The 23,710-nt window shown below is 38.1% G+C and overlaps 5 protein-coding genes and 1 non-coding gene across 10 annotated transcripts; 4 read left to right on the top strand and 2 right to left on the bottom strand.

Annotated features, from left to right (window-relative positions):
- The first annotated feature begins 36 nt into the window (after positions 1–36).
- On the top strand, positions 37–1,149 carry LOC119986136 (putative F-box protein At5g55150). Its single transcript, XM_038830685.1, has one exon. It carries the CDS (start codon positions 37–39, stop codon positions 1,147–1,149), a length of 1,113 nt encoding a protein of 370 aa, XP_038686613.1.
- Positions 672–5,840, bottom strand: LOC119985838 (serine/threonine-protein phosphatase PP-X isozyme 2). Of its 5 annotated transcripts, XR_005465168.1 has the most exons (9): positions 5,561–5,838; positions 4,075–4,227; positions 3,480–3,542; positions 3,316–3,401; positions 2,382–2,457; positions 2,033–2,301; positions 1,880–1,958; positions 1,326–1,591; positions 672–1,121 (listed from the first exon to the last, which is right to left on the bottom strand). XR_005465168.1 is itself a non-coding variant. In XM_038830266.1 (8 exons), exons 1-8 carry the CDS (start codon positions 5,708–5,710, stop codon positions 1,541–1,543), a joined length of 927 nt encoding a protein of 308 aa, XP_038686194.1. In that variant the 5' UTR covers positions 5,711–5,838; the 3' UTR covers positions 1,297–1,540. The 5 variants fall into 5 exon arrangements, 4 of the variants coding, with proteins under 4 accessions (XP_038686194.1, XP_038686196.1, XP_038686195.1 ...); XM_038830266.1 differs by lacking the exon at positions 672–1,121 and having other exon boundaries at positions 1,297–1,591; XM_038830268.1 differs by lacking the exon at positions 672–1,121 and having other exon boundaries at positions 1,297–1,591; positions 5,557–5,690.
- A 614-nt stretch (positions 5,841–6,454) lies between these two features.
- On the top strand, positions 6,455–11,695 carry LOC119985098. Its single transcript, XM_038829270.1, has 7 exons — positions 6,455–7,194; positions 7,886–8,234; positions 8,660–10,068; positions 10,301–10,414; positions 10,569–10,723; positions 11,204–11,325; positions 11,458–11,695. The coding sequence occupies exons 1-6, from the start codon at positions 6,748–6,750 to the stop codon at positions 11,250–11,252; spliced, it is 2,523 nt and encodes an 840-aa protein (XP_038685198.1). The 5' UTR covers positions 6,455–6,747; the 3' UTR covers positions 11,253–11,325; positions 11,458–11,695.
- Positions 11,696–15,665: 3,970 nt separating this feature from the next.
- TRNAN-GUU lies at positions 15,666–15,739 on the top strand. The gene has a single exon. It is a non-coding gene; the product is annotated as a tRNA-Asn (tRNA).
- A 1,241-nt stretch (positions 15,740–16,980) lies between these two features.
- On the top strand, positions 16,981–19,897 carry LOC119985165 (indole-3-acetate O-methyltransferase 1-like). The gene is made up of 4 exons (XM_038829367.1): positions 16,981–17,158; positions 17,564–17,980; positions 18,347–18,622; positions 19,420–19,897. The coding sequence occupies exons 1-4, from the start codon at positions 17,048–17,050 to the stop codon at positions 19,768–19,770; spliced, it is 1,155 nt and encodes a 384-aa protein (XP_038685295.1). The 5' UTR covers positions 16,981–17,047; the 3' UTR covers positions 19,771–19,897.
- A 1,089-nt stretch (positions 19,898–20,986) lies between these two features.
- Positions 20,987–23,255, bottom strand: LOC119985166 (protein HOMOLOG OF MAMMALIAN LYST-INTERACTING PROTEIN 5-like). Its single transcript, XM_038829369.1, has 4 exons — positions 23,037–23,255; positions 22,804–22,904; positions 22,159–22,268; positions 20,987–21,341 (listed from the first exon to the last, which is right to left on the bottom strand). The coding sequence occupies exons 1-4, from the start codon at positions 23,134–23,136 to the stop codon at positions 21,206–21,208; spliced, it is 447 nt and encodes a 148-aa protein (XP_038685297.1). The 5' UTR covers positions 23,137–23,255; the 3' UTR covers positions 20,987–21,205.
- Between the last annotated feature and the right edge of the window lie 455 nt (positions 23,256–23,710).

Genomic DNA, 23,710 nt, shown 5'->3' with positions numbered 1-23,710 from the left:
ACATAACCTTCCTACGTTCATTCTTTCCTCTTTGCCATGGAAAATCTTCCATACGAACTTCTTTACACAGTTATTGAAAAACAGTTGATATCAACTGATTATTGGTCTGATGATTACTACATATCAGTGTCTGATTATGACACAATATTGTCTTTGGCAATAGTGTCCAATACATGGCAGTCCATTGTCAAACCATTCTACCTCAAACTCAAACCCATGATGCCTCCATTGATTCTCCTCACTCATGCCTCACATTGTTACCTATTCAACATTGTGAGAGAAGAATTCCTTGCAATTCAACTACCCCAATTGCATCGAAGGTGGGTTCGAAGTTGTTCCCACGAGTGGTTACTAACGATTACTCATGATTTCCCATACCAAATCCGCCTTCTGAACCCTCTTTCGAGAGCTTCGATTAGGCTACCACCGATGTGGAATAGATTCGAGGGACTGGAGGAGTTGAAGGTTACTGTATCTACAAGCCCTTCGGATCCTAACTGTGTAATTCTAGCTAGACATGCAGAAGAGTCTAAGTTGGCCTTTTGTAGACCTGGTGACAGAACCTGGACAAGATTGAGACCTGCTCAAAATAGGTATTCTAGTGCCATATTCTATAAGGATCAATTATACTTGATAGAATATGGTACTTCTGATGTTCTCAACCTGCTTCGATGCATCGATTTGGGCCGTCTCGTTTCAATTACACAGAAATCGATACAAAAGCCGGAACGATGCTTGTCTGTGGATACATACCTGGTGGATTCCTCTGCAGATTTGTTGCTTATTTTGAAATATAACTACTGGGATGATATTAAACTATCAGGGATGGGTTGCACATACGGCTACTCGTGTGAGCTAAGTAATCCTCTGTTTGAGGTATATAAGTTGCAGAACAGAGACTGGGTTGAGGTGGACAATGTCGGCGAGAATGCTATATATTTGAGTCCGAATTGCTCTGTATCAATGCCTGCTACGGACATGGATGAATGTACAGCAAATAGAATCTATTTCTTCGATGCCTCGGGTGATGAAACTGGATATATGACTGGTGTCTATCACATCAAGAATCGATACGTGGAGTTGGCTTATCAGTCTTCACCATCCTGGACTGCTCCTCTAAGCTGGTTCACACCAGAATTAAGAAGTTAGAATTATCTCTATAGTTTATGTACTTCTAATTCAAGCTAACTTTCAATCAATGTATGATGCCCTCTTTTTTTGAGTACTATATTTTTTTTTCCTGCTCTCCAAAATAAATAGTAAACTATTCTACGAATCGCTTGTGCATAGCATAAATGGTAATGCACCCAAGACCCAACTAGTACCTTAAAAACCTTTTAAGAATGGTAAGGAATACAAAATGTAGTGTTGTGCTAAATCAGGAACCAGATGAAATGACATATCTCGTTGGGTCATTTAACCACTTGATTGTTGCTGGGGGAAAAAATCATCGATTCTCGGTGGCACTGTGTGATTCAAAGCTTGTTCATCAATTTAGGTGTGTCGAAGACAAACGGAGCAAACGTTCAAGTAATCCATCTCATAAGAAGTAATCTGGTGCTGGCTTCTTGGCACGGGCTCCTCTTGATTCCTGCATTTCATTTTATTTTCAGCAAACAAAACAAGGCAGGGATTCATGTAATCAAAATATCAGAGCATTGTGTCTTGTAATAGAGATTCATGAAACATTGCATGCCCACACGTGGTCCTAACACGATGTGATCAAGCTATTACATAATTTACATCTGTTTGTATAAACAGTAAATACGGATCATATGCAACTGCCAATATAAGATTATTATGGAGTTTATAAAATTTGACCTATAAGAGAGAATGTATCGCATAGTACTTCAACTTAACCTTAAAAATGTACACGAACCTGTGGAGCTGCATCGAACACACGAAACTGCTTATTAAGATTCTCGTCTAGTTCGAGGATTGCAGCTACATTGCCACATCTGTATCATATACAAGAACGGAACTGTTAAGTTCTGAAAAAATGAAAGAGACAAGATTTTAAGCTCCAATATACCTGTAACAGTAGTTTGGAGCCGACCATACTGTAACTATTTGGTTGTTGAACATCCATTTATATCCCTCCATTACTAATTGGTGGGCACGGCAGATGTAGTCAATGTTGTTAGCGTGGTTGAAAGAAGTAACAACACTTCCACCAAATAAAAATCCAGCACCACGAGGACTCAAACCCCAACCATCTACAATATCTTCAGGATCTGACCACATTAAGTCGCACATGGCACCATCATGAGGTACTTCTTGCTTCCGATCAATTGTTCGTATCTGGAAAATGGTTGTGTTAGTACAGCGCAACAAAAATCTCGAAAGAAAGAACACAAGTATCTCAAGATAGATTATTTGACCTGATCCAATGTCGATATGGCAGGTGAGAGACCACCATGGACACTAAAAATTTTGTTTTCAATGAGAGCTGAAAGACTGTAGTAAATTGGCATCAGTTTGAAGTTATAATAGAAGATACCAAAACTAAAGTTGAGCAGGAATCAAGTACAATGAGACACCACTGATAATGACCACACTACCACAGCAATATACCTAAAGTCCAGTTATCAAATAAGAGAAAAATATGATTATGCTTAGTTTTCTGAGAAACAGAGGTTTCCCCTGCTACTTGGGAATACCGATGGGTTAAATTCTTGGACTTGTGACACTAGAACATGGTAACGTAAACAGAAATTAAGTATATTCTTCCCACCACACCAAACTATTAAATTGAAAGAACAGAAATTGAGAAGTGCGCTATAGAAAGGATGATCATAAGGTCGTGGCCACATGAAAATGAAGAGAAACAGTTGAAAATTATGATGTGAGGTTGCTGACTTGTATCTCAATGGCTTGAAATGTCACCAGAAGCAGCTGCCAACAAAGGTAATACTGTTCGATTGCTTAAAGAATAGTGGCTAGGTGAGAAGAAGATATCTGGTGAACTAAAGGCCTGTATGAGGCTAACACCAAGAATCTGACTTATCCAACTCAAGAACGATGAACGCTGTCTCACATTGGGGATGATAATAGGCAATTCACAAATATGGATGACATGATTACAAATGGCAGAGCCGGAAGATAACAACAGAGGTACCAACTACCAAATTCCATTAGATGAAAGTCAATCAATTGAATGAAACCTGTTAGACAACACAAAATATTAAGGATGTTCGGATGCTTAATTACGTATTTAGGCATATCCAAACTGTTCCTACATATCCTACTCAGTTGTCACCCAGAACCTAAACATCACCAATAACAAGTTCGAGGACAAAATGTAAAATGAATCACCTCAAGTAATCAAATATGTCTGTGCAATATCTCCATACATTCGCAGAACCATATTTACGAAGACACTCATCATAAAATCCATAAACCTGTCAATAAAGGAGAAACAGTAAGTATTTTGAATAGATAAGTCCGTAGCATGGATACCAACTAAAGAGATTATAAACCTGTGTGATCTGGCGGCTCTCATGGTTCCCCCTAATAAGTGTGATTCGATCTGGATACCTCACCTGAGAGTAAACTTCATAAATTGTAAAACAATATGCACCAAAACAGCTAAAAATGATAAGTAAATGCTATAATTAGTTAATTACAGATTAGTAACATAAGTTAAGTTCATGTAACTTTATGATGCTATCTTTCTTATTTTGCCATGGCTAAGAAGCATACACCAACTGCATTAATTTTAATCAATGGCACCCCTAAATGAAACTGGCATAGTGAATATACAAAATGCCAACATTACCATTAAAAAGTTCACATTAATGAAAGGGTTGAACAATCTAATTAACCAAAGGAAACCTACAAAGAACCTTAGATTATACCAGAGATGAATATATCCAGGATGAAAACTCTTTTAGCAAGGGTGATATTTGATAGGAGTGGTGCTTATTAATACATGCTTATTATTAATACATCAAACATATGAATAGACAAAATTTAATAATGCACATACTTACCTCTGATTAAGGCAAATAAAAAAGTAAAAATACCATATTAATAGAGGGCCCCACTTCACGACAATAACAAACAATAAATTACCTTTAGGGCTAGCAGAAGAAGAAATGTCTCAACAGAGTAGAATCCTCTATCAACAAAATCTCCGAGAAATAAGTAATTAGTCTTTGGGCAATCTCCACCTACTTTGAAAAGTTCTTTCATGTCATAAAACTGCCCATGGATGTCACCACATATCTACATTAAATAACATCCAACTACGCTTTAGACAAACATAATGAACAATCAAGATCAATACTCAAAGCTGATTAACAAGTACCAAAAGATGCTTTTAAGAGAGTCCTGTTTTAGTCCAACTTTCCTTGCCCACAGTTATGTTTCATTCAGAAGTGCAATCATTGTGTTGCATGAAGTGGACAAGCAAATTTTGTACCAAACTTAGGCCATTCACACTTTTAGAAAAGGAAAAAATAGGGTCTGCCGAAGGAAAAGGAATGAAGCATACAAAACCCATTGTGGATTTACAAGTAAGAGCAATCCGTGAGGGATGCACATCTTAATTCCTCAAAAATATAAAAGATATGTAGATTACTGAATAAAAAAAAAAGATCTATAAGAAGAAAATCACAACTGACTCATCATCATTCCAAAAATTAGCAGAATTGGAGCATTATTTCTATACGAAGGTTTGTTTTTTCAAAATTTATGCAAGATGAACTTGCCTCTCAAACTAAATCCATGGTCCATTACTATCAGAGGAGTGCTATGGGCTGTGAACATCATTTAAAAGTTTTAACTTTTAATCGACACAAGTCACACAAAAACATGAATAACCAACCAAAAGCAAAAACTTCATTGCCCAATATTCGAACCACCTAGACCCATCAGCTTTTTAAGCCGAACTGCCAAGTTGAACCTCATTTTGTCAGGGGCCACAAGGTTGAAACTGCAGCTGGCATTTAAGCAGTCTACAATGTCACATTCTCATATTAGATGCCGCATCAAGTCCCTACAGATCTAAATCATGAACGAGAACCCAAAAAAACTCAATTGAACTCAACTAAACCCAAATGACACAAGTTGGCTGCAGAACAATCTTATCTCCTACTAATCATATTAACTTAAAGATCTCTCCCAAATTCATTTTTTTTTCCGTTTTCTTCATTTTGAGTACTGTTTTTGCTAGTAGTTTCTTTCCCACTTTTATTCCTAAATTCTATCTATGCTTCTAATCCCCTTGGTTCCAAGAAAAAAAGAACAAATTTTTAAATTGAAATCCAGTCATCTTGCTTAGGTCCAAACCCTAAATTCATAAAAATTGAATTTTGCTTTCAGTGACATCAAGAATTCAGAAACTTTCACCTACTTTCTCCAGCTAATACCAGGAGCTCCTCATATAACTGTCGTTCAGAAAAGAAATTTAGGTAACATTTTCACAAAAAAAAAAAAGAAGAAACTTTCACCCACTCCTCAAAATCAACATAACAATCAAACCCTTAAACCCTATCAAATCAAAACCTAACATACCAAATCAATAAACCCACATACACATAGGCGTACACGTACGTACGGTGACAGGGGCGTCGACCCTTTGGACGTTGCCCTCTTCAACGAGGATTTCAATGGCTTTAAGGCAAAGAGTCTTTACTTCCGATTCCTTCAATGGCTCGCACTTCTTCAGCTGCTCTATTTGCCTGTCGAGGTCAGATATATCACTCATTCTCTGATTCCTGCTCGAAGAGAGATCTCTCTCTCTCGCTCGCTCGCTCCACGGAATCTTCAACTCGTCGCCCTTTACTGGTTTACTATACCTCTGTGATTCACTAGCGGCTCTGGAAGTATTTGCAATGGTGCCATTCGTTTTCTTGTTTTTCACATTTTTTTATGTATATTTCATCTTTATTTCACTTTTCGCCCCACCTTTTTTTTTGTATTCACTATTGTACTTAAAGATCTTTTATGAAATAAATTACACGGATATACGAAAATTTTTGATTACAAGGGAGAGGGATGGAGAAGACTCAAACTCAAGACCTCCATAAAATATCACACACATGAATATTTTATGAAATACTCGTGGTTCTCAAATATGTCGAAAGTTGGAAGTGTTATAGTAATTAATTATGATTATTATTTTTTAAATGAAAAGGTGGACATGAACGTGATCATGAGACTACGAAAGTATTCATTCACTACAAAATGTCCGTTTTGAACAATAATTACTATGTTTTGAGTGAGCTTAAATTAGTGGTATGTTGTGTGCATGGGGTGCCCATCTCGAGTTTAAAATTAACCTAGAGGTTTCACGAAATGACCATTGGATTGGAGCATTCCCGATAAAAAAAATTCTGTTGGTTAAGGGGGTTGGACCGGTTCATTTGAACCGGTTGGGACTTGGGAGTTTGCTAAACCCAAATCCTAAACAATAAAAACCGTAATAAACGCATCTTTCCGACCCGTCTCTCTAAAAAATCGCTCTGCTCAATCACCGAAACCCGCACCTCGTCTTCTCTGACTCTCACAATCTCACAGACCGCGCCCCATCAATCACTTACTCCAACCAATTCTTTCAATCTCGCACAATTTACGCGCCAAAATAACCTCTTTAACGTTTTAATTTTTTTAAATTCTCCAAAACACCTTCTCCTTCTACCTTCCATCTCCTCCCTCTCTCTCTCTAGGGTTCCTCTCGCGCTCTCTGTTGACTCTCACCATTGTGTGTATCCTAAACGACGCCGTCTATATGCGCTTCTTGTGATGGATTTACCACCGGTTGAGGGTGAGGTTGAAGTTGAAGTTGAAGCTTCGGCCCCCACGAACAACGATTCGGATGGTGTGGAGCAAATTACGGGGCGGAAGAGGGGGGTTGAGATTGGAGAGGATGGGAATTCGGGGAAGAGGAATAGATTTGAGGGTGGAGATGATATGCGGAGGGTTGCGGAGATTGTGATGGTGTTGTCGGCGATGGGGACAATGAGAGGTGGGAGGAAACCGACGGATGTGGAGGTTGAGTTGATGGCGGAGGCTAGGGAGAAGCTGGTGCAGATGTGTGAGGAGGTGGCGCCGAGGGATATTGTGGCTATGGATGCAATTGGAGCTGTTATTGAGGATTTGGGGCTTAATGCGAAGCTTAAAGATCAGAGGCTAGGGTTTCGTGGCACCAAGCTATCGATTGCTGAGAAATTTTTGCTTTCAAAAAAGAAGGTAAGGATTCTCTTGTGTTTTTAGAAGTTCAATTATGGTGAAGACGTGTTAGAATGTCGTTTTGGATAGTATATCTATTTAATGCTTGAAGTTATGGAGGAGAAAGTAGAAGTATGAATCTTGAAGGGCTTTTGTTTTCTGTATGAATAAGCTTTTGTAGAGTTTAACTTGAGAGAAATTTTGATTTAAGAACTGTTTGGTTGCTGCAAAGTTTCAAGTTTTGATTTTGTTGTTAAACTGGGACCCTATAATGGAAAGATTTCAAATTTAGATTGGACATGTGTGGAACAGATACATAGATTTTGGATCCCAGATATATCATCTTAGTAAAATGGTGGTTAAGTACTTATCCAAAAACAAAGAGTAGAGATCATGATCTCACTTTTGGAAGTAGGGCATTATGTAATGTTGGGGTTCACTATGCCGTTCTGTTAACTGTTTAAGCTAGTCAATTGATCATCTGCAAAAGATGGGATTGAGCTTTACAATGGTTTTACTTATACTACCTGAATCCATGTGGACAAAGCAGGAATGGTTCACACGAAGGTAGTTTCTGCAGGGCAGTCAATTTCTTGTCATAGTTTGGATGGAGAGTATTGAAATATTGTTTGTTTAACATCTTAATTAATGATTTACTTTATAAATTTTTTGAGTTTGTTTGGCGATATATAACACAGTAATGCCTCTACAGATGGAAGAATCCAAGAAATTCGCTGCACCTTCTGCATCATATGCGCCTCATCCACCACAAGCAAGCTTTGGTGCACTTGCTGAAAACCGTGGGACACCATCCACGGTTCGCATGTTTGCATCAGATAAATCAAGTCCTGCACCAGTATCTTCTGGAGGCTTCCCAGCTTCACCGCTTGGTCGTGTTTCTGCAAATATTTCTACATCTCAACCGTATCAATTGCACACAGGTGAAATGAGAGCATCTGTGGTTTCCATTGGGCAGCCAAGTAGCCATTTGGTGCCTAAAGTTGAAAGACCACAGATGGATGGAGGATCAAAGGGGCCTGCTTATGCATCTCAAATGCAAGGTAACATCTCTCTCACTCCCTAGAAAATAGAAAAGAGAAAAATAACTGGATGTAGTTTGGAAAGCTCTTAGGAGGTCTTTCCTTGCCTTAGATTTAGATCCTCTTATGTTAGGCTTTCGCCATCATAAAAGACAGGAAAAATGGAAAATTGAAAGTGTCATCCCCAGAAGGCTAAGGCTAGCTGCTTGGAGGATTGTAGTCCTTATAATGTACCTGCAAAGGTGGTCATTTGTACGTTTGTGGAGCTTTTAGCTCATTGGATGACACCAATGATACATTTGGGTCTTGAATCAGAACTGATATTATACTGGTCTCTATCTGAATATTATCTATATAGTTTTCATCTTCTCACCTGACTATTAAGTAATACTACAACTCTTTCTCTGTGATGAGAAGTATTCAAGATCCTTTTTTTGATATTGCAGCAAATTCAACTGCCAATCAACCACTGGTGAATGCTCCAACTTGGTCTATACAAACGTCTTCCGCTCCACCTAATAACTTTGGAGCAGAAAACAAGGATTTGAATCATAATGCTGTTAAGGTTGAGGGAACTGCTGATTCAAGTATGGCAAGGATCGCTCATCAGGCTGCAAGTAATCATGCCTTTAGATCATTTGCCACTCAAACTGCAGGAAATTTTCAGAGCATGCATCCAATGCAAGGCATGAACATTGTTCAACCTCTTTCTTTTGGCAATAATCATGGTGAAATTGCTAAAATCATTCAGAATTTATTGCAACCGCAGCTTCCTGAGCATCCCACGTGGACTCCTCCTTCAAGGGAATACATGAATAAGGCTTTGACTTGCCAAATGTGCAAACAAACCATTAATGATGTTGATAGTGTACTTCTCTGTGATGCTTGCGAGAGGGGATTTCACTTAACATGCCTTGAAGCTAATAATCAGAAAGGAATCCCCAGAGCTGAGTGGCATTGCACGAAGTGCCTGATGTTAAGCAACGGCAAGCCATTGCCTCCTAAGTATGGCCGCGTCATGAGAAGCGTAAGCACACTGAAAGTGCCGTCTAATGATTCAGAAAGTCAAACTTCTTCAGAAAAGAAAGTGGAAGCCTTAGACCCAAAGTTTAGTCAGCAGAGGATGATGGTGACAGGAAGCTCTGTTGTGCAAAGTCCTGGATCTGGTGCAGCGGGCAGCAATGGTGTCGACTCAGTGCCTGATTCAAAAGTTCAAGTTCCAAGGGAAATGCCAGTGACTAATATCTCTTCAACTGTAATAGATGTTGAGCACAGAACACTTTCTGAAACTTGCCTAAATAATTCAATGAAATCTTTGGAGACTATTCCTGCTTCTCTTGTGGGAGCATCAAGTGAAAGATCTGAATCATCAGCACTTGAAGAGAGTTTGGCATCTGAAACAAAAAAAGTTCTACCTTCTCCTATTACATCTGATATAGTTAATAGCAACTCTGACAACCATCGACCTTCACACAACCCACAAGTTGTTGGCCAAACAGGTGTGCCGAGCAATGGTCTTTTGAAGACCAATCCAGACAACAAACCTGCGGTTGAAAATTTGAATGACATAAGAGGGCATGGTGAATGTACTACAAGCTTTCATACCATGCAAGGGGGGCAAGACATTGCTCACGAAACTCTTGTTAGAAGTTCTGAACCTGGTACAATGCCTGGAAAGCCTTCTGTGCTGTCTTCTGATGGCTTACACAACGTGGAATGGATTGGTAGCATACTTCAAGTTTTGGATGGGAAAACCTATTACCAGTCCTGTTGCATTGATAGAGTGAAATATGAAGTGCAAGATCATGCACTTTTCCGTTCTAGCCATGAAAAATTGATACCTTCTAAGCTTCAGGTAAGTAAAGGATCAACCATTGTACGTTTTTCTGTGTCACAGAACTTGAATGAACTGTTAGATTCAATATGGTGTTTGATACAGGCCCAGTACTTTGAGTTAGTACACGTGCTGATAAGTCATAAAATCTGTTTCTTTAGTTGCTAACAAGAATCACTGTTTTGTATTATCTCAGAGATATCATTTCCTTGTTAGATTTAATATTGTTGAGAGGCTTCTTTATTTGGTGCAGGCCATGTGGGAAGATTCTAAAACTGGTTCAAAGTGGGTTACTGTAAACAGGTGCTATCTTCCTAATGACTTGCCCGAGTCTGTTGGCCGTCCCTGTCCCCCTGAAAGCAATGAGGTTAACTGTCTTTGAGTTGCTTTCTTATAATTCTTAGATTCTAATCATGTCAATAAAAAACACTTTGATGGTCTGTTTTTGTTCTCTTTTTTTTAAGCAAAAGAATCTATTAAAAATTCTTTTTTAATTGGACCTATGTGTTTCTTTGCCTTAGGTCTATGCTTCTAATCATGATAGCAGTGTGATGGCTGGTTTGATTCAAGGCCCGTGTGAAGTTCTTCTGCCTGCCAAGTTTAAGGAAGAGAGTGAAAGATGGAATCAGTTGGGAATTGAGGCAAATAGTGGATCTCTGCCAGTTTTTCTGTGCAAGTATGTCTCTACATTGATTAAATTTGATACGCCTAATTTCTTGGAAGTTGAGACGCAATAGGAAATTTTGAATCGCCTTTATGTTTCTTTCTCTTTAAGGAGATTTTTATGTGGCTTTACTAACCACTTTGCCTGGCTGAGTTAATGGACTTCGTACTTGTGGGTTCTTTTTTCTTGCTGCACTTATTATCAATATTCAATGCTAAGGAATTTTGATGTATTCTGTTCTAATTCATTTTACCGATGACAATGTGCTTGCCTGCCATTTGGTTATCATATGAACAGTAGGTAGATCATTTAGTGTTGTACTAAGTTTCTTAGCCTCAGTAAACATTTGATTTGTGTAGGACTCTTTATATGGCTTCACTTGTGGGAAATGGTCATTGTCTTAAAGTAACTTTAATCTTTGAATCTTTTCCCGTTCATGTATTTATGATGAAAATGATTGGCTTTTCTATATTTGATGATCGTGTCTTGCAGATGGTTTTATGATGAATTCAAAGGGAATTTCAAATCTGTTTCCAGTTAAGAGGCCATGTACATTTTTAGGACATGAGCGGCCATCTCAATATTTTGCAACTCAGCGGTGATTCTTTCATCAGGTACTTCCATTGTCCAGGCTCTGTTTCTGCTCTTTTTTCGTTTGGGGGTTTTTACCCCACTTCTCCTCATCTTTTAATGCAGTCCTCGATAATATTTACTGATAGTACATTTTTCCGATTTTTCAAAAACAGGAAAGGACCCTGCTGAGAATTGATATTAGTTTCAAAACTCAAATCCTGTAAAGTATGTACTATGTAGTTGTAGCCCCCTAGTTTAGATTTGGCAGAGGATTAGCAATTATTTTGTACCTGTTTGGCGCTCTAAAGTTTCATCATTTCCTTGTAAAGCACAGAATACTAATGCAGTAATGCTCAGTTGTCTGAATTATTTTGAATGCAACTCCTTCAATTTGCAAATCATTGAATAACATCATATGTAGCTTTCATGACACTTATGGTGATGATGAATGAGTATAATGCGAGAACTGAGAATTCATGTTGCAGCTTTCTACTCCACATGAACGCCTCTGTAATTGGAGATGGAATTGCAAAAGAAAGTATTGTCCTTTTCAGGCCTCTCCTTTGCATTGCATTCTTGCATTACAGGGCATGACTTGATCTTATATTGGGCATGGATTGAGTAAGTTTTTTTCTTTTTTGAGTTTGTTAGTCCTTTATATTGACATGGGTTCATGTCAATAGATATCCACTTCCGACCCTGTTCGAGGTTTTGTAATGTGGATCATAGTCCACAGACTATTAACGTGCACCTAGCTGTCCACCAATAACTAAATGGTAAATTCAGAGCCACATGAAAGACCCCGGAACTCCAGTGAGGACCCATCTTGCAAATTGTGGTAATGGAAAAACTCATGGAACTTGAACTCACGACCTCCTGTTTGTGTTACGAGTTACCGCAATCAAATTCACCATCTCAGTCAACGACTCGTTAATGGCTTGAGAGAGCTTGTGAACAAGATGTTAGTTTCACGTAACAGCTAGTTTTTAGAGTTGAAGCTGGGTGATAAGGTCCCACATCACGGAGAATGAGGGAGGAGCGACAATAGATAAGGAGAACCCACAATCTAACCCATCAAGACCGGTTTTACAGGCATAAACGATGACATTGGGTCTGAAGGAACAAATCAGTGCAGACAGTATCTTAATGAGTTTGGGCTTATGGGGACTCTGAATCTATCTAGAGTCCAACCCAACTTCTCTCTGAACGCAAAAGATCTTCATCATTGGTGCTTTCGTTTATGGAACTCTAGCGAAGGTTGTGAACTATTAGTTGGGCTAGTGGTGAGCAGACAGTGGGCCAATATCTATAATGGGCGTGTACTAAAAAAAAAGGGCAAGAAGCCCACTTGTTTGAGAATGGCAAGGCTATGAACGAAGGCTACCTGACTACTGTCCGAGGATGTGTAGACTCCTCAAGGGGAGTGGAATGATAACATCCCACATTGAGGAGAATGAGGGAGGAGCAGCAGAACCCACAGCCGAACTCATTAAGACCAGTTTTCCGGGCCTACGCGAGCACATTGGGTCAAGAGAAACAAATTCGTGTGGGCCTTGTTTCAAAGCGGATAATAGCTTAATGTGTTTGGGCTTGTGAGTGTTGTGAATATATCTAGAGTCTAAACCAACTTCTCTGAAAGGCGAAAAGTCTTCATCACTTGGTTAATGGCCATGTGAATATCTTGGCATTATAGAGATAAAGCATATGTAAGGAGATTTTCTGGTCAGTATCTTGATCTAAGCAAGCTGTCTTTTGAAGTGATGCTTACATGCCCTAAATTTCATGCAAATCTACAATTCCCAATACTATTCAGCTTATTGGGCTATTGTATTGATGTATGTGTATAACTGTATATATTATGGTTGCTTCGTATAGGTCCCACTACCGAAGCCTTCGGATCTCCATTGTTGGTTCTGCTCTTGAAACACATTCTTAGAAGAAAACCCAGATGTATAAAGAGAGTAGAGGCTATATATATAATACCACTTTGTCATCACAAAACCCCACAAAATGTTTAATTTTTGCCTGATAAATCCACAACCAAGCCATTAGTTTGTCTCAATGATTATTGGGAAGATGTTCCTTCTCAAGGTATCCAAAATTGTTGAAACCAGATATTGATCAAAAGGTCACCCTAGAAGAAGTTTTAAGGCATAATTTTCTTTTCATCTTCTGCCAAACATAATAAATAATCAATTTTGCCTTTGCTTAATTAGATAGGGGAAAGCATAAACAAATGTTCTCTCTCTAGAGTTGTGGGTCGATTGCTACTCTAAGTCCATACATGAAATTTCTATGAATTTGTTTGACATGCGTAGTTTACGTGTTATTGTGCAAACTCATGATTTTATTCATTACACACCTGAAAGGTAATTACTACAGGTTCAACTACAAACGCTCATCAATTTCGGCATTATTCCTTACATGACCCAAAGACACATGAGAGGCTTTGTGGAGTTAACTCTCCTTTCCCACACGGGTTTTGACTCGGTCTTACCTATAGCCAATGCGAGTTGGGTTAGCGGTCCAAATTTAGAGCTGATCCAACTGTCCGCTTGGCATGCTAGGCTGAGAATTCTCGATTACCCAAAAAGGTAATTACTACGGGTTTCATGTAAGAAAAAAACCATTAAGGTCCATAACCATCTAACTAATGATGTGCAATGTATCTATGCAATACTTGATCAAACTTTTGTGAAATCATCTTCTCTCATCATTCTTGTTTGTATATAGTTAGAAGACATGTTTAAGCACAAACCTAATACCTTTTCATTACTCTCAAGACAAGTTATTAGGTAAGGTTTTGGACTTGGTCCTTGTCTTGGATGAACAAACCTAATAACTTTTCATTACTTTTCTTAACTAGGAAATTATTATACGTGTTTTTTGAGGTCATTGACTTGCTCAATTTGAAAACTAAATGGGGGAGGGGGGGGGGGGCCATAGTAAGAACACTAGACATAAACTCATGGCACACACAAGCTTAACTACCATCTTTTTTGACCATTAATCCACCACACCTTTTAAGACTACCCCTACAAACCCATTAAGGAAAACAATCAAAAAGCTTAATTGATGTTACCCAAATGAACATGCTAATTTGCTAGGAATCAAAGTCTTGTCACACCTTGGCATGCATGGGATTGCTTATATATTAAAGTAAGCTATAAAAGTAACATATATATAAAGGAAGAAGAAGATGGTCCGGCCTAGTTTCACATTAACCGGCGACTATCACGGCGGCGTAGACTTTGACAATTGAGATAATAAAAAGTAAGGGGGAGAGGGGCCATATTACTTTCTAACATAGACAACAAGATTCCGGATATATATAGAATTGTAGAGGTAAAGTAATTATAAAGATAGATCGTGTTACATACTTCCTTTAAGAGGGAGACATATATACATTATTATAGCAATATATACAATTATAAAGAGTTAAAAATGAGAAATTAAGAGAATAATTTATGGGTAACTAAATTACAATATATATAGGGATTCATTTTTTGTTTTTGAAAGGGCAAATCTTGGCACAATAATAAATTTGTTACATCAAAATGTAGTTGAAAAACATTCAAATCATGACATATAGATGTAAATGAATGGGGCCATTTGGGGTAGTTCCTGAAATGAAATGCTCGGTTATCAGAAAAAAATAATTCTATATAAACTCATATCATGTTAATAACCTCGTTCATGCAATTGTTAGACGACTAAGGTTTAGGACTCAAGTTTAGAGCCATTAGTGAAATGAGTTAACTAGATTTAAAGAAAGCCCTGACTCGATTCGGTTCGTTTATAACCCTAACCCTAGACTAAAAAAGAGTGTAACATGTGACAAGAAAGTGAATTGTACTATGTTTCTCATTAATTACTTTAATTTCCAACATTAATCCGACAAAGACTATGAGTCTATTATAGTAGTCAATCGTATTATAAAAAGGATTAGGTAAAAATTGAACCTTGATTTCAGGGTGATGGGTTTAATAAATCAAAGAACAAGCAATCATCATTTGTCTTTTAATAGATCTCTCATACAAAGTCCTCTTTCAAAGTAATGATTATATGACTAATCACCCTAATTAACAATTTGAAAAAAGAAAGAAAAGTTGGATTGTGTAAGCATACTGTTGTCACAACACATGCTAATGATCATTCACTTGAATCCAATGCATAAATTCAAAGCTTTAAGAAACATAATTGGTGGCTTTTTCTTTGATAGCTTAATAATAGTGTTGTATGTAATCTCCATTGTCTTTGGTTGATTTATAAGAGTAAAACCCTAAACCCTACACCCTTAATTACCGCAAACCCTTTTGCATGTAATCATATGTAAAGAACATGCGTTTTTAAAAAAAGAGTTTCAATTTTATATCAACCAGCTGAAATAGCTCAGTTGGTTAGAGCGTGTGGTTGTTAACCACAAGGTCGGAGGTTCAAGCCCTCCTTCTAGCGGATTAGTGATTTTCTTTTCTTTCTTTCTTTTTTTTGGTTTAAATCTCATTGATGTATGTATATATATTTCCATTTTCTTTTCTTTTCTTTCTTTTTTGGTTTAAATCTCATCGATGTATGTATATATGTTTCCATAAAGTATTGCATATTTTAATATGTATGCATCTATATATATAGTATTTGGATATAAAAAAAGCATCAGAAAAGTCAAATAAATGGCCTCTATAGAGAGCTCTTCAATTACGTAATAGTGAATTATATATTTCCATAATTTGCACTATATTATGGTGTTATGCATGCAGCAGCTATCTATGAACCACGATTATAGCCTAGTGGTGAATCTCTCTAAGGTCAAACTATATAGACTTGAAATGTCCCGAGTTTGATTCTAAAGAGACTACCGAGTTCATACAGTTTGATTATCATCGAGAGCAATACTTTTGTGGCCACGCAGTGAACTTTGGCCCAATTTACTCTGTCAGTAGGCATAAAACTTCGGTGTGCTAGGATATCTAAAGGACAAACTTATATGGTAGTGATTATCTGTTATCTAAAAAAAAGAAGCTATATATGCATATAGATTGCATTTGTATGAAACCCAAAAGGCCATATAGATCTCTACCAATTTTGACCCATTATATTATGGTGCTATGCATGTAGCATCTATCTATGAACCACGGTTATAGTCTAGTGGTGAATCTCTCTAAGGTCAAAGTATATAGACTTGGAATGTCCCGAGTTTGATTCTAGCGAGACTACCGAGTCCATACAATGTGATTCCCATCGAGAGTGATACTTTTATGGTCATGTAGTGAACTTTGACCCAATTTACTCTGTCAGTAGGCATAAAACTTCTGTGTGCTAGGATGTCTAAAGGACAAACTTATATGATAGTGATTATCTATTATCTAAAAAAAAAGAAGCTATCTATGCATGTAGATTGCATTTGTATGAAACCCAAAAGGCCATATAGATCTCTACCAATTTTGACCCAAATTAACGTAAACAAAACAAGTTAGTATTGCTTTAAATTTGTTTTTGTTGCATGCGAGGTTCAAATTGTCGTTTAATTTTAGGTTATTTGTGTCCCTCACTTTGCATATATATGTAGCCAATTTTTGCTTAATTAATAATAATTTTCTTATTAGTTAGTATACCACAATGTCAAGTTAAATTACCCAAATGTCCCTTGCACTCACTCTATATATAGTGAACAACAATGAGGCTCCTATGTGCCTCTCTCATCGATCTATTATCACTAACACAAATATACATACACACACACACACAATATAGTAGCTGTTAATCATGGCTTTCAAGGGAGACAATGTTGTTGTTCCTAATATGAAGCTTGAAAGGATGTTTTGCATGAAAGGAGGCAAAGAACAGGCTAGCTATGCCAACAACTCTCAAGCTCAAGTTTGTCACACCTCTCTCTCTCTCTCTCCCTCTCTCTCTAGAGATCTCTCTCTTCCTACTTGGGTTTCATCCAATTTTCACCATCCTTTTTCAGATGAAATTGTACTCTATTTGGGTTTTCACCAAAGTTTTCATTACAAGTGATTATGCACTGAAAAAAATTATATACATATAGTTACGTTAAACGTAGTCAAAATATTAAGCATGCTTTCATCACTGAAAGATGGGTCATTTTTCAATTCAATCACCAAATTTTCAAATATTGCAACTTAATAACCTAAACAACCAGTTTGTACATAAAATTTTTAGTGAAAAAGTTGAAGTTTTTTTTCTTTTCATATTTATTCCATGTTTTGTTGGTTGATGTGGTTAAATCCCAAACTATTTATGAATCCATGCATGCAGGCGATACATGCTAGATCGGTGCTTCACTTCCTTGAAGAAACCCTAGACTCAGTGCAACTAAACTGCCCTGAAATTCCCTTTGTGGTGGCTGACCTAGGATGCTCAAGTGGCACCAACACAATCTCCACCGTTGAAGTCATCATCAACCACATGATCAAGCGATACGAGGCCTTGGGATATGAGCCGCCGGAGTTCTCGGCTTTCTTCTCCGACCTCCCTTGCAATGACTTCAACACTCTCTTTCAGCTCCTCCCTCCCCTTGCCAATTATAGCACTAGCATGGAGGAGTTCCTCGCCGCCAAGGGTCACCGGTCTTACTTCGCTGCTGGAGTGCCCGGTTCTTTCCACCGGAGGCTTTTTCCGGCGAGATCCATTGATGTTTTCCACTCTGCATTTTCCTTGCACTGGCTTTCTCAGGTTTTGTTTCAATGACTTAGACTTCACACTTTTTGTGGCTTGTTTTCTTTACATTTATTAATTTATCATGGTCGTACACACACACATATATATATATTGTTGACTGGATTTTACTAAACGAAAATGATAAATATCACAATAGTTGGTGTCTCAGTTATCCCAACTACACATGATTCAAGTAAATTCGTGAGCTCTACGTATTTCACATGAAATTATGTGCGAGTTGGAATAATTCGGATACTAGTTTCTCGGATTCCTATGATAACTATTTACTAAAAGTTAGGAAATTTTCCAAAACTATGTGCGAGTCCATGAAATGGTAAACCAGGAGTAATGGAGATTTTCTTGTGTATATGTATTGGTCAGGTTCCAGAGAGTGTGTTAGACAAGAGATCAACGGCTTACAACAAAGGGAAGGTGTACATCCACGGTGCAAATGAAAGCACAACAAGTGCCTACAAGGAACAGTTCAAGACTGACCTAGCAGGGTTCATTAGATCAAGATCAATGGAGATGAGAAGTGGTGGGTCCATGTTTCTTGTCTGCTTGGGTAGAACTTCACTGGATCCCACGGACCAAGGTGGGGCAGGATTCCTCTTTGGGACCCACTTTCAGGATGCATGGGATGATCTTGTCCAAGAGGTATGATTGATTTGAGGCTGTTTATGTGGGTGCCAACTGCCATGCTTGTTTGACCTAATTAAGGAAATGCCATGATGAAATTAGATCAATCTTAGCCGTCCGACTATGTCCCAAAATGGGAGTTGGTAGTTGGCCGTCAGTTGATTTTGTTGTTGCTCTGTCGGCAGTCGGCAATATGATTGCCGTTCACTGGTGGGTGGGCCATAGTATATTGACCACAGGGGATTTCTTAGAATTTGGAAACACATATCATCATACCCTACGACTTCGATTGAGGAATATATTTCACACACATTCCAGTTTTACGGATCTCAGTATTTTTATTCCGACTATCATAAATATTGAGATGGACACATATAATTTAATATGAATCATATGAGACAATGTAGATCGACATTTTTATATGAATCATGTGCGTCTATCTCAACATTTAAAATAGTTGAGACAGAAAACATTGAAATCCTTAACATTTTCGACACACATGTATATGCATGAAAGATCTTGGTTGTTGGGTTTGTGTCCAATATGACATTTGATCCATTGGGTGGGCTCTAAATTTGTGCTAAGAACAGAGCCCAATTTCTCATAGAGCAAATGATCTTGGTGGTTGGACGCTAATATGGGCTAGAAATAGGGCCTAATTTCTCATAGAGTAATACACAAAAAAAAAACTAAGGTTATTGGGTTTGTTTGCATGAATTTGATCCATTGGGCTCTCTAATTTGGGCTAGAAACAGGGCCCAACTTCTCAAATAGCCCAACAAACGTCTGATTGAGGGTGGTTGGAAAATTTTCAGGGCCTAATTGGTAGTGAAAAACGAGACAACTTCAACATACCTTTGTATGCTCCAAGCCTACAAGAATTCAAGGAGGTGCTTGAAGCTGATGCCACATTCACTATCAACAAGCTTGAGGTATTCAAAGGAGGAAGCCCTCTTGTGGTTAACCAGCCCGACGATGCGGCCGAGGTGGGTCGAGCCCTAGCCAACAGTTGCAGGACCGTGGCCGGGGTCCTAGTCGATGCACACATTGGGGACCGGCTTAGTATCGAGCTGTTTTCGAGGGTGGAACGACGGGCCACCAGCCGCGCAAAAGAGCTACTAGAGCAGTTGCAGTTTTTCCACATTGTTGCTTCACTTTCCAAGTAGAGAAGGAAGTTTTCTTTTCTTCCACATTTTCTTGTTTCAATTTCTATTTGCATAGAAAACAAAAAGGGTTGTAATTTTAATGAATAAGAGACAATCTTAGGATTTACTCGGAGCAAAGACAATAATCAAGAAGAAAACACAGATTAGGGCATTCATAACATATTGGGATTTACGCGGAGCCAATACAATAATCAAGGAGAAAAACAGTGTTGGAACAACTCAGCAGCTCAAAACCAAATTTAATCTACTAGTACTCAATGTTCTAATTCATCTTCATCTGGATAAAAGATGAAGATATCAGATTCCTCTGGTAGTCGAAAGCTCACCCTCTTCTTTGCTTTCTTACTTAGCCTTTTACTGAGAGAACATTCCTCCAATTCTTCTGTGTCAACTTCAAAATCCTTCAACAATCTCTCTTGTGAGAAACTTTCTCTAGGATTGTACGAAAAGTTTGCTTTCTCTTGAACCAAACAAGGATAAACTTTAACAGAAAATTGTTTCAAGACTTGTTCTCCAAAATTCGGACAATCTTCGTTCAATCTTGGTGAATCCAAGATCCAGTCCTGTAAAGAAACCACCTTTAGCTGCTGCTTGTCTTCTGGGTTAAACTGCTGCAGCTGCTTCTTTTTCGTCTTCTCCCTCTTTAAGCTTTGCTTGATGAACTCTATCACCGATGTGGTTATGCTAACATTTTGCTCATCAGAGCTCTCTTTCGGCAATCTTTGAGGGCTTGATTGCCCAAAACAAGATATGCCAAATATCATCTCAAAAGTCGAAACTGAAGTATGAATGACTGACCTATGTAAAGGGTGTCCACAGATTCCTTTAAATATGATACTCATAAGAGGTTCTCCAACAAAGGGTCATAGGGAGAGATACCATAGGAATCATCAATGGCACACTATGGTGGACAAAGGCAAGACTGGCTCTAGCTAGCTAACCATATTACTGGCTAGAAGCAATGGAGACAAAAATGTGGGAAACAAGGAAGAAAACATTGTTTGAAAAATTTCAGCAGCTAGGTGACTCTTATCTTAAGCATAATCTCCATGGTTGCTAACAACAAACAGGTTTCTTGTCGGAATGAAAGTAGTTGGCAGTTATCCATTTCATACGTGTCAACACTCATCCCAACAAATATTAGTTAAGCTCGATTTTGGCTTGAAAAACTAGCTAATATACTCAAAAAAATCTGCCAGTAGAAAATCTCAAAAGGTTGTACCTCCCAAACGGAATCTCACTATATTTTGATTCAAATCTCAACTGCAATCAAACACTCGGATTGAACTTAATCGAGCTCGAGCTTGAGCTACTCTACAATAACCATTTGGAGCTGTATGTACGAATTAAAGTCATCTACTAAACGTGTACAATACCTAGTCCAAACTTCATTAAGTACTATTATCGGACACATAGATGCCAGAACTATCCAGCATCAGATTCTATATCCTGAATACTCTAATATAGAGACAAATAAGATGATTGAAACACTCACATCAGGCTGGACTGGGCCAAACTGGGATAGGATTTCAAAGAAAATGCTTGCAGCATAAAATGTTTTTGCAGTGTTCCTGAAACAAGCAAAGAGTACAACCATTATCCCTCATAAAAGAAGAAAACATTTCACAAAAAAAAAAATGATAGAACTTCAGATACGTGACATCAATAAAGATATTCGCAAACATTCAAAGAATTACACGTATGTTATATTATTGACTACTGATCCATGGTCAAACCAACAAGACATAAATGAGAAGGGGATTGGGAGAACAGTAAGAGCCATATCGATTTGTAAAATAATTGATTGAGCAATGACTGCATGTTTGAACTTCCTACAGCGTGTTTGATCCTCCAGACAGCAAAACAATGATAATTACCTAAAATAATTGAGTGCGCAATTACTTGTACAAACACAAACAACCACTATCCCTCATGCACGAGTCAAATAAGATTGAAACCAACTGAAGTAGACTCTCTCTCTCTCTCTATATATATATGTATATATGTATATATGTATGCATGTATGTATGTATGCATGTATGTATGTATCCATATATATATATAAACATATAATACAGAGGATATTGCACATATCATAATCAAGGAGCAGTTAGCTTAATTTCTTTTAGCATGCCAGGTCATGTGTGACCAAATGCTAAACTTCCCAATTTTGATCCAGGATTAAGTATGCTAGGTAAATATATGATATCATCCTTTCTCAACAACCACCAGGATGCATCAGTTATATTCATTTCTGTGTATCACACTTCAGACTTGAAGAAGTCAAGCCGTTTGAGTAATGCTGCCCTAAGTATGACAACTAAATAAATTGTAACAACTCAGATTTAAAAGTAACATTTAAAAAAATAAAAGAAAATGAAGTCGTACATATCTGCTCGCCCTGCATGATCTTGCTTGTCTGCCTTGGCAAAGACATTTAGGGCAAATCCCTCCAGGTGCAAACTGTCTTCAGGGGACAACTTCAGCGACTTTTTATCCTGCAAAAAGACAATACAGGCAAACATAAATGACAAATTAAAACAGGGAAATCTACACAAACCTTCAATATGCAAATGACGAACAAAAGTTTCCTGCTTCTCTATTTTCACTAAGAATCTCTTATGAAAATCACCAATCAACACAAACAAGAAGTACACTTAATCATGCTTCAGGAATTATGTTGTTACAAAAGGGAACATTTTTAGGACTAACAAAATACTATGAACTATGAGAGGGCATTAGTGCATTACTGGCAGAAAAAACACGAGCAGTTTAAGCTGCAAAGCAGTGCCCAACATCACTTTAGCAAATTCAGATTGGGCAGCCGTGCAACTGGTCTTGACACAGTGCCTCAGTACTAGAGTGCCACCGAAAGCATTCTACTTGAAACACAAATTTTTTTTTTTCCCTTCTAATTTCCCTTAATTTTAGATTGCTCATGTCGTACCAGATTCTCAAACTTCTAATTCCAAAGTTTCTCTGTTTGAACTATAAGAAACTCAACATTATATATCTCACTAATTGCAAAGAGACCTTTTCAAGCTGATTCATGAGAGAGACGAGAAGCGCATTGGTGGTCTTGGTTCGCTCGCTCTGGGGAATCCTCAACCCTTTTTCCATGCCAAACAATCGACCTCCAAAAAAAGAAGAAGCATCAAACACACCGGATTATCCAAAAAATTCAGTACAGACAGAATCAAAGCATCCATCGTAACTCCACAAGGACTTCTAGGGATTGAAAATTGTGCATTGAGATATATATTTACAGTAATAAGCGACGAGAGGTTCGTGCTTCTGCAATTCATCCGCTCGCTGCAAATACGGTAAAAGAAGCTTCGCCGGTTCGTTCTCACCCGCCATGGCCATCGATTCGATTCGATTCGGTTATTGCTTACAGAGAAAGCTCGATCGAAGAGAAGGAAAGTTGTTCTCTTCCTTCTCGAGTTCGATCGATCATGAAAAGCAAGGATTTAGATAGAATGCGACGCCGTATTAACAAGGGTTCCTCTTCTAAAATTACTAGGAAGACGGTTAACAAGTCGTTGACGAGAATTGGAAGCTGTTGCTAAAGGACTAAGGAGCCCAATGGGCCTTGAGTACTGGGCTTTTACTAGCTGTGAATAAGCCTCTTCAATGTAGACTAATTTTTTTGATCTTTTCTTGCAAAATCTCTATACAGTTGGGATACTGGGATTCTTATCATAACTGTGATTTGGGAGATGCGACACATTACTCCATTATTCTTGATAACCAAGGAACCACCCAGTCCAATTTGCTCTTCAGACAGCTATGTTGTTGTAAGCCTCAAGTCCCCAAATAGAGGCCCGAAAGTGAGACAAATCCATGGAATTAGGATTGCACAAGAAAATATCTCAGTTGATTGGTTCGAACTCTAGACCTCGGGCACCATAGACCTTGAATTTGAAAAAATAATCAATTA

This window comes from Tripterygium wilfordii, chromosome 19 (genome assembly GCF_013401445.1).
Source record: "Tripterygium wilfordii isolate XIE 37 chromosome 19, ASM1340144v1, whole genome shotgun sequence".
Taxonomy (NCBI): domain Eukaryota; kingdom Viridiplantae; phylum Streptophyta; class Magnoliopsida; order Celastrales; family Celastraceae; genus Tripterygium; species Tripterygium wilfordii.
Note: the sequence above shows the minus strand (reverse complement) of the source record. Positions and strands in the feature narration are given on the sequence as shown.

Coding starts and splice junctions, on each gene's coding strand:
- LOC119985166 (XM_038829369.1), bottom strand. CDS start 23,136: ATGGCCATGGCGGGTGAGAACGAACCGGCGAAGCTTCTTTTACCGTAT. Junction 22,269..22,803: donor TCATGAATCAGCTTGAAAAG/GTCTCTTTGCAA, acceptor GTCTTTTTGCAG/GATAAAAAGTCGCTGAAGTT. Junction 21,342..22,158: donor CATGCAGGGCGAGCAGATAT/GTACGACTTCAT, acceptor TGCTTGTTTCAG/GAACACTGCAAAAACATTTT.
- LOC119985098 (XM_038829270.1), top strand. CDS start 6,748: ATGGATTTACCACCGGTTGAGGGTGAGGTTGAAGTTGAAGTTGAAGCT. Junction 7,195..7,885: donor TTTTGCTTTCAAAAAAGAAG/GTAAGGATTCTC, acceptor ATGCCTCTACAG/ATGGAAGAATCCAAGAAATT. Junction 10,069..10,300: donor TGATACCTTCTAAGCTTCAG/GTAAGTAAAGGA, acceptor TATTTGGTGCAG/GCCATGTGGGAAGATTCTAA.
- LOC119986136 (XM_038830685.1), top strand. CDS start 37: ATGGAAAATCTTCCATACGAACTTCTTTACACAGTTATTGAAAAACAG.
- LOC119985838 (XM_038830266.1), bottom strand. CDS start 5,710: ATGAGTGATATATCTGACCTCGACAGGCAAATAGAGCAGCTGAAGAAG. Junction 2,458..3,315: donor GACATATTTGATTACTTGAG/GTGATTCATTTT, acceptor AATTTACTACAG/TCTTTCAGCTCTCATTGAAA. Junction 2,302..2,381: donor CCATATCGACATTGGATCAG/GTCAAATAATCT, acceptor ACCATTTTCCAG/ATACGAACAATTGATCGGAA.
- LOC119985165 (XM_038829367.1), top strand. CDS start 17,048: ATGGCTTTCAAGGGAGACAATGTTGTTGTTCCTAATATGAAGCTTGAA. Junction 17,981..18,346: donor CCTTGCACTGGCTTTCTCAG/GTTTTGTTTCAA, acceptor TGTATTGGTCAG/GTTCCAGAGAGTGTGTTAGA. Junction 18,623..19,419: donor GGGATGATCTTGTCCAAGAG/GTATGATTGATT, acceptor GAAAATTTTCAG/GGCCTAATTGGTAGTGAAAA.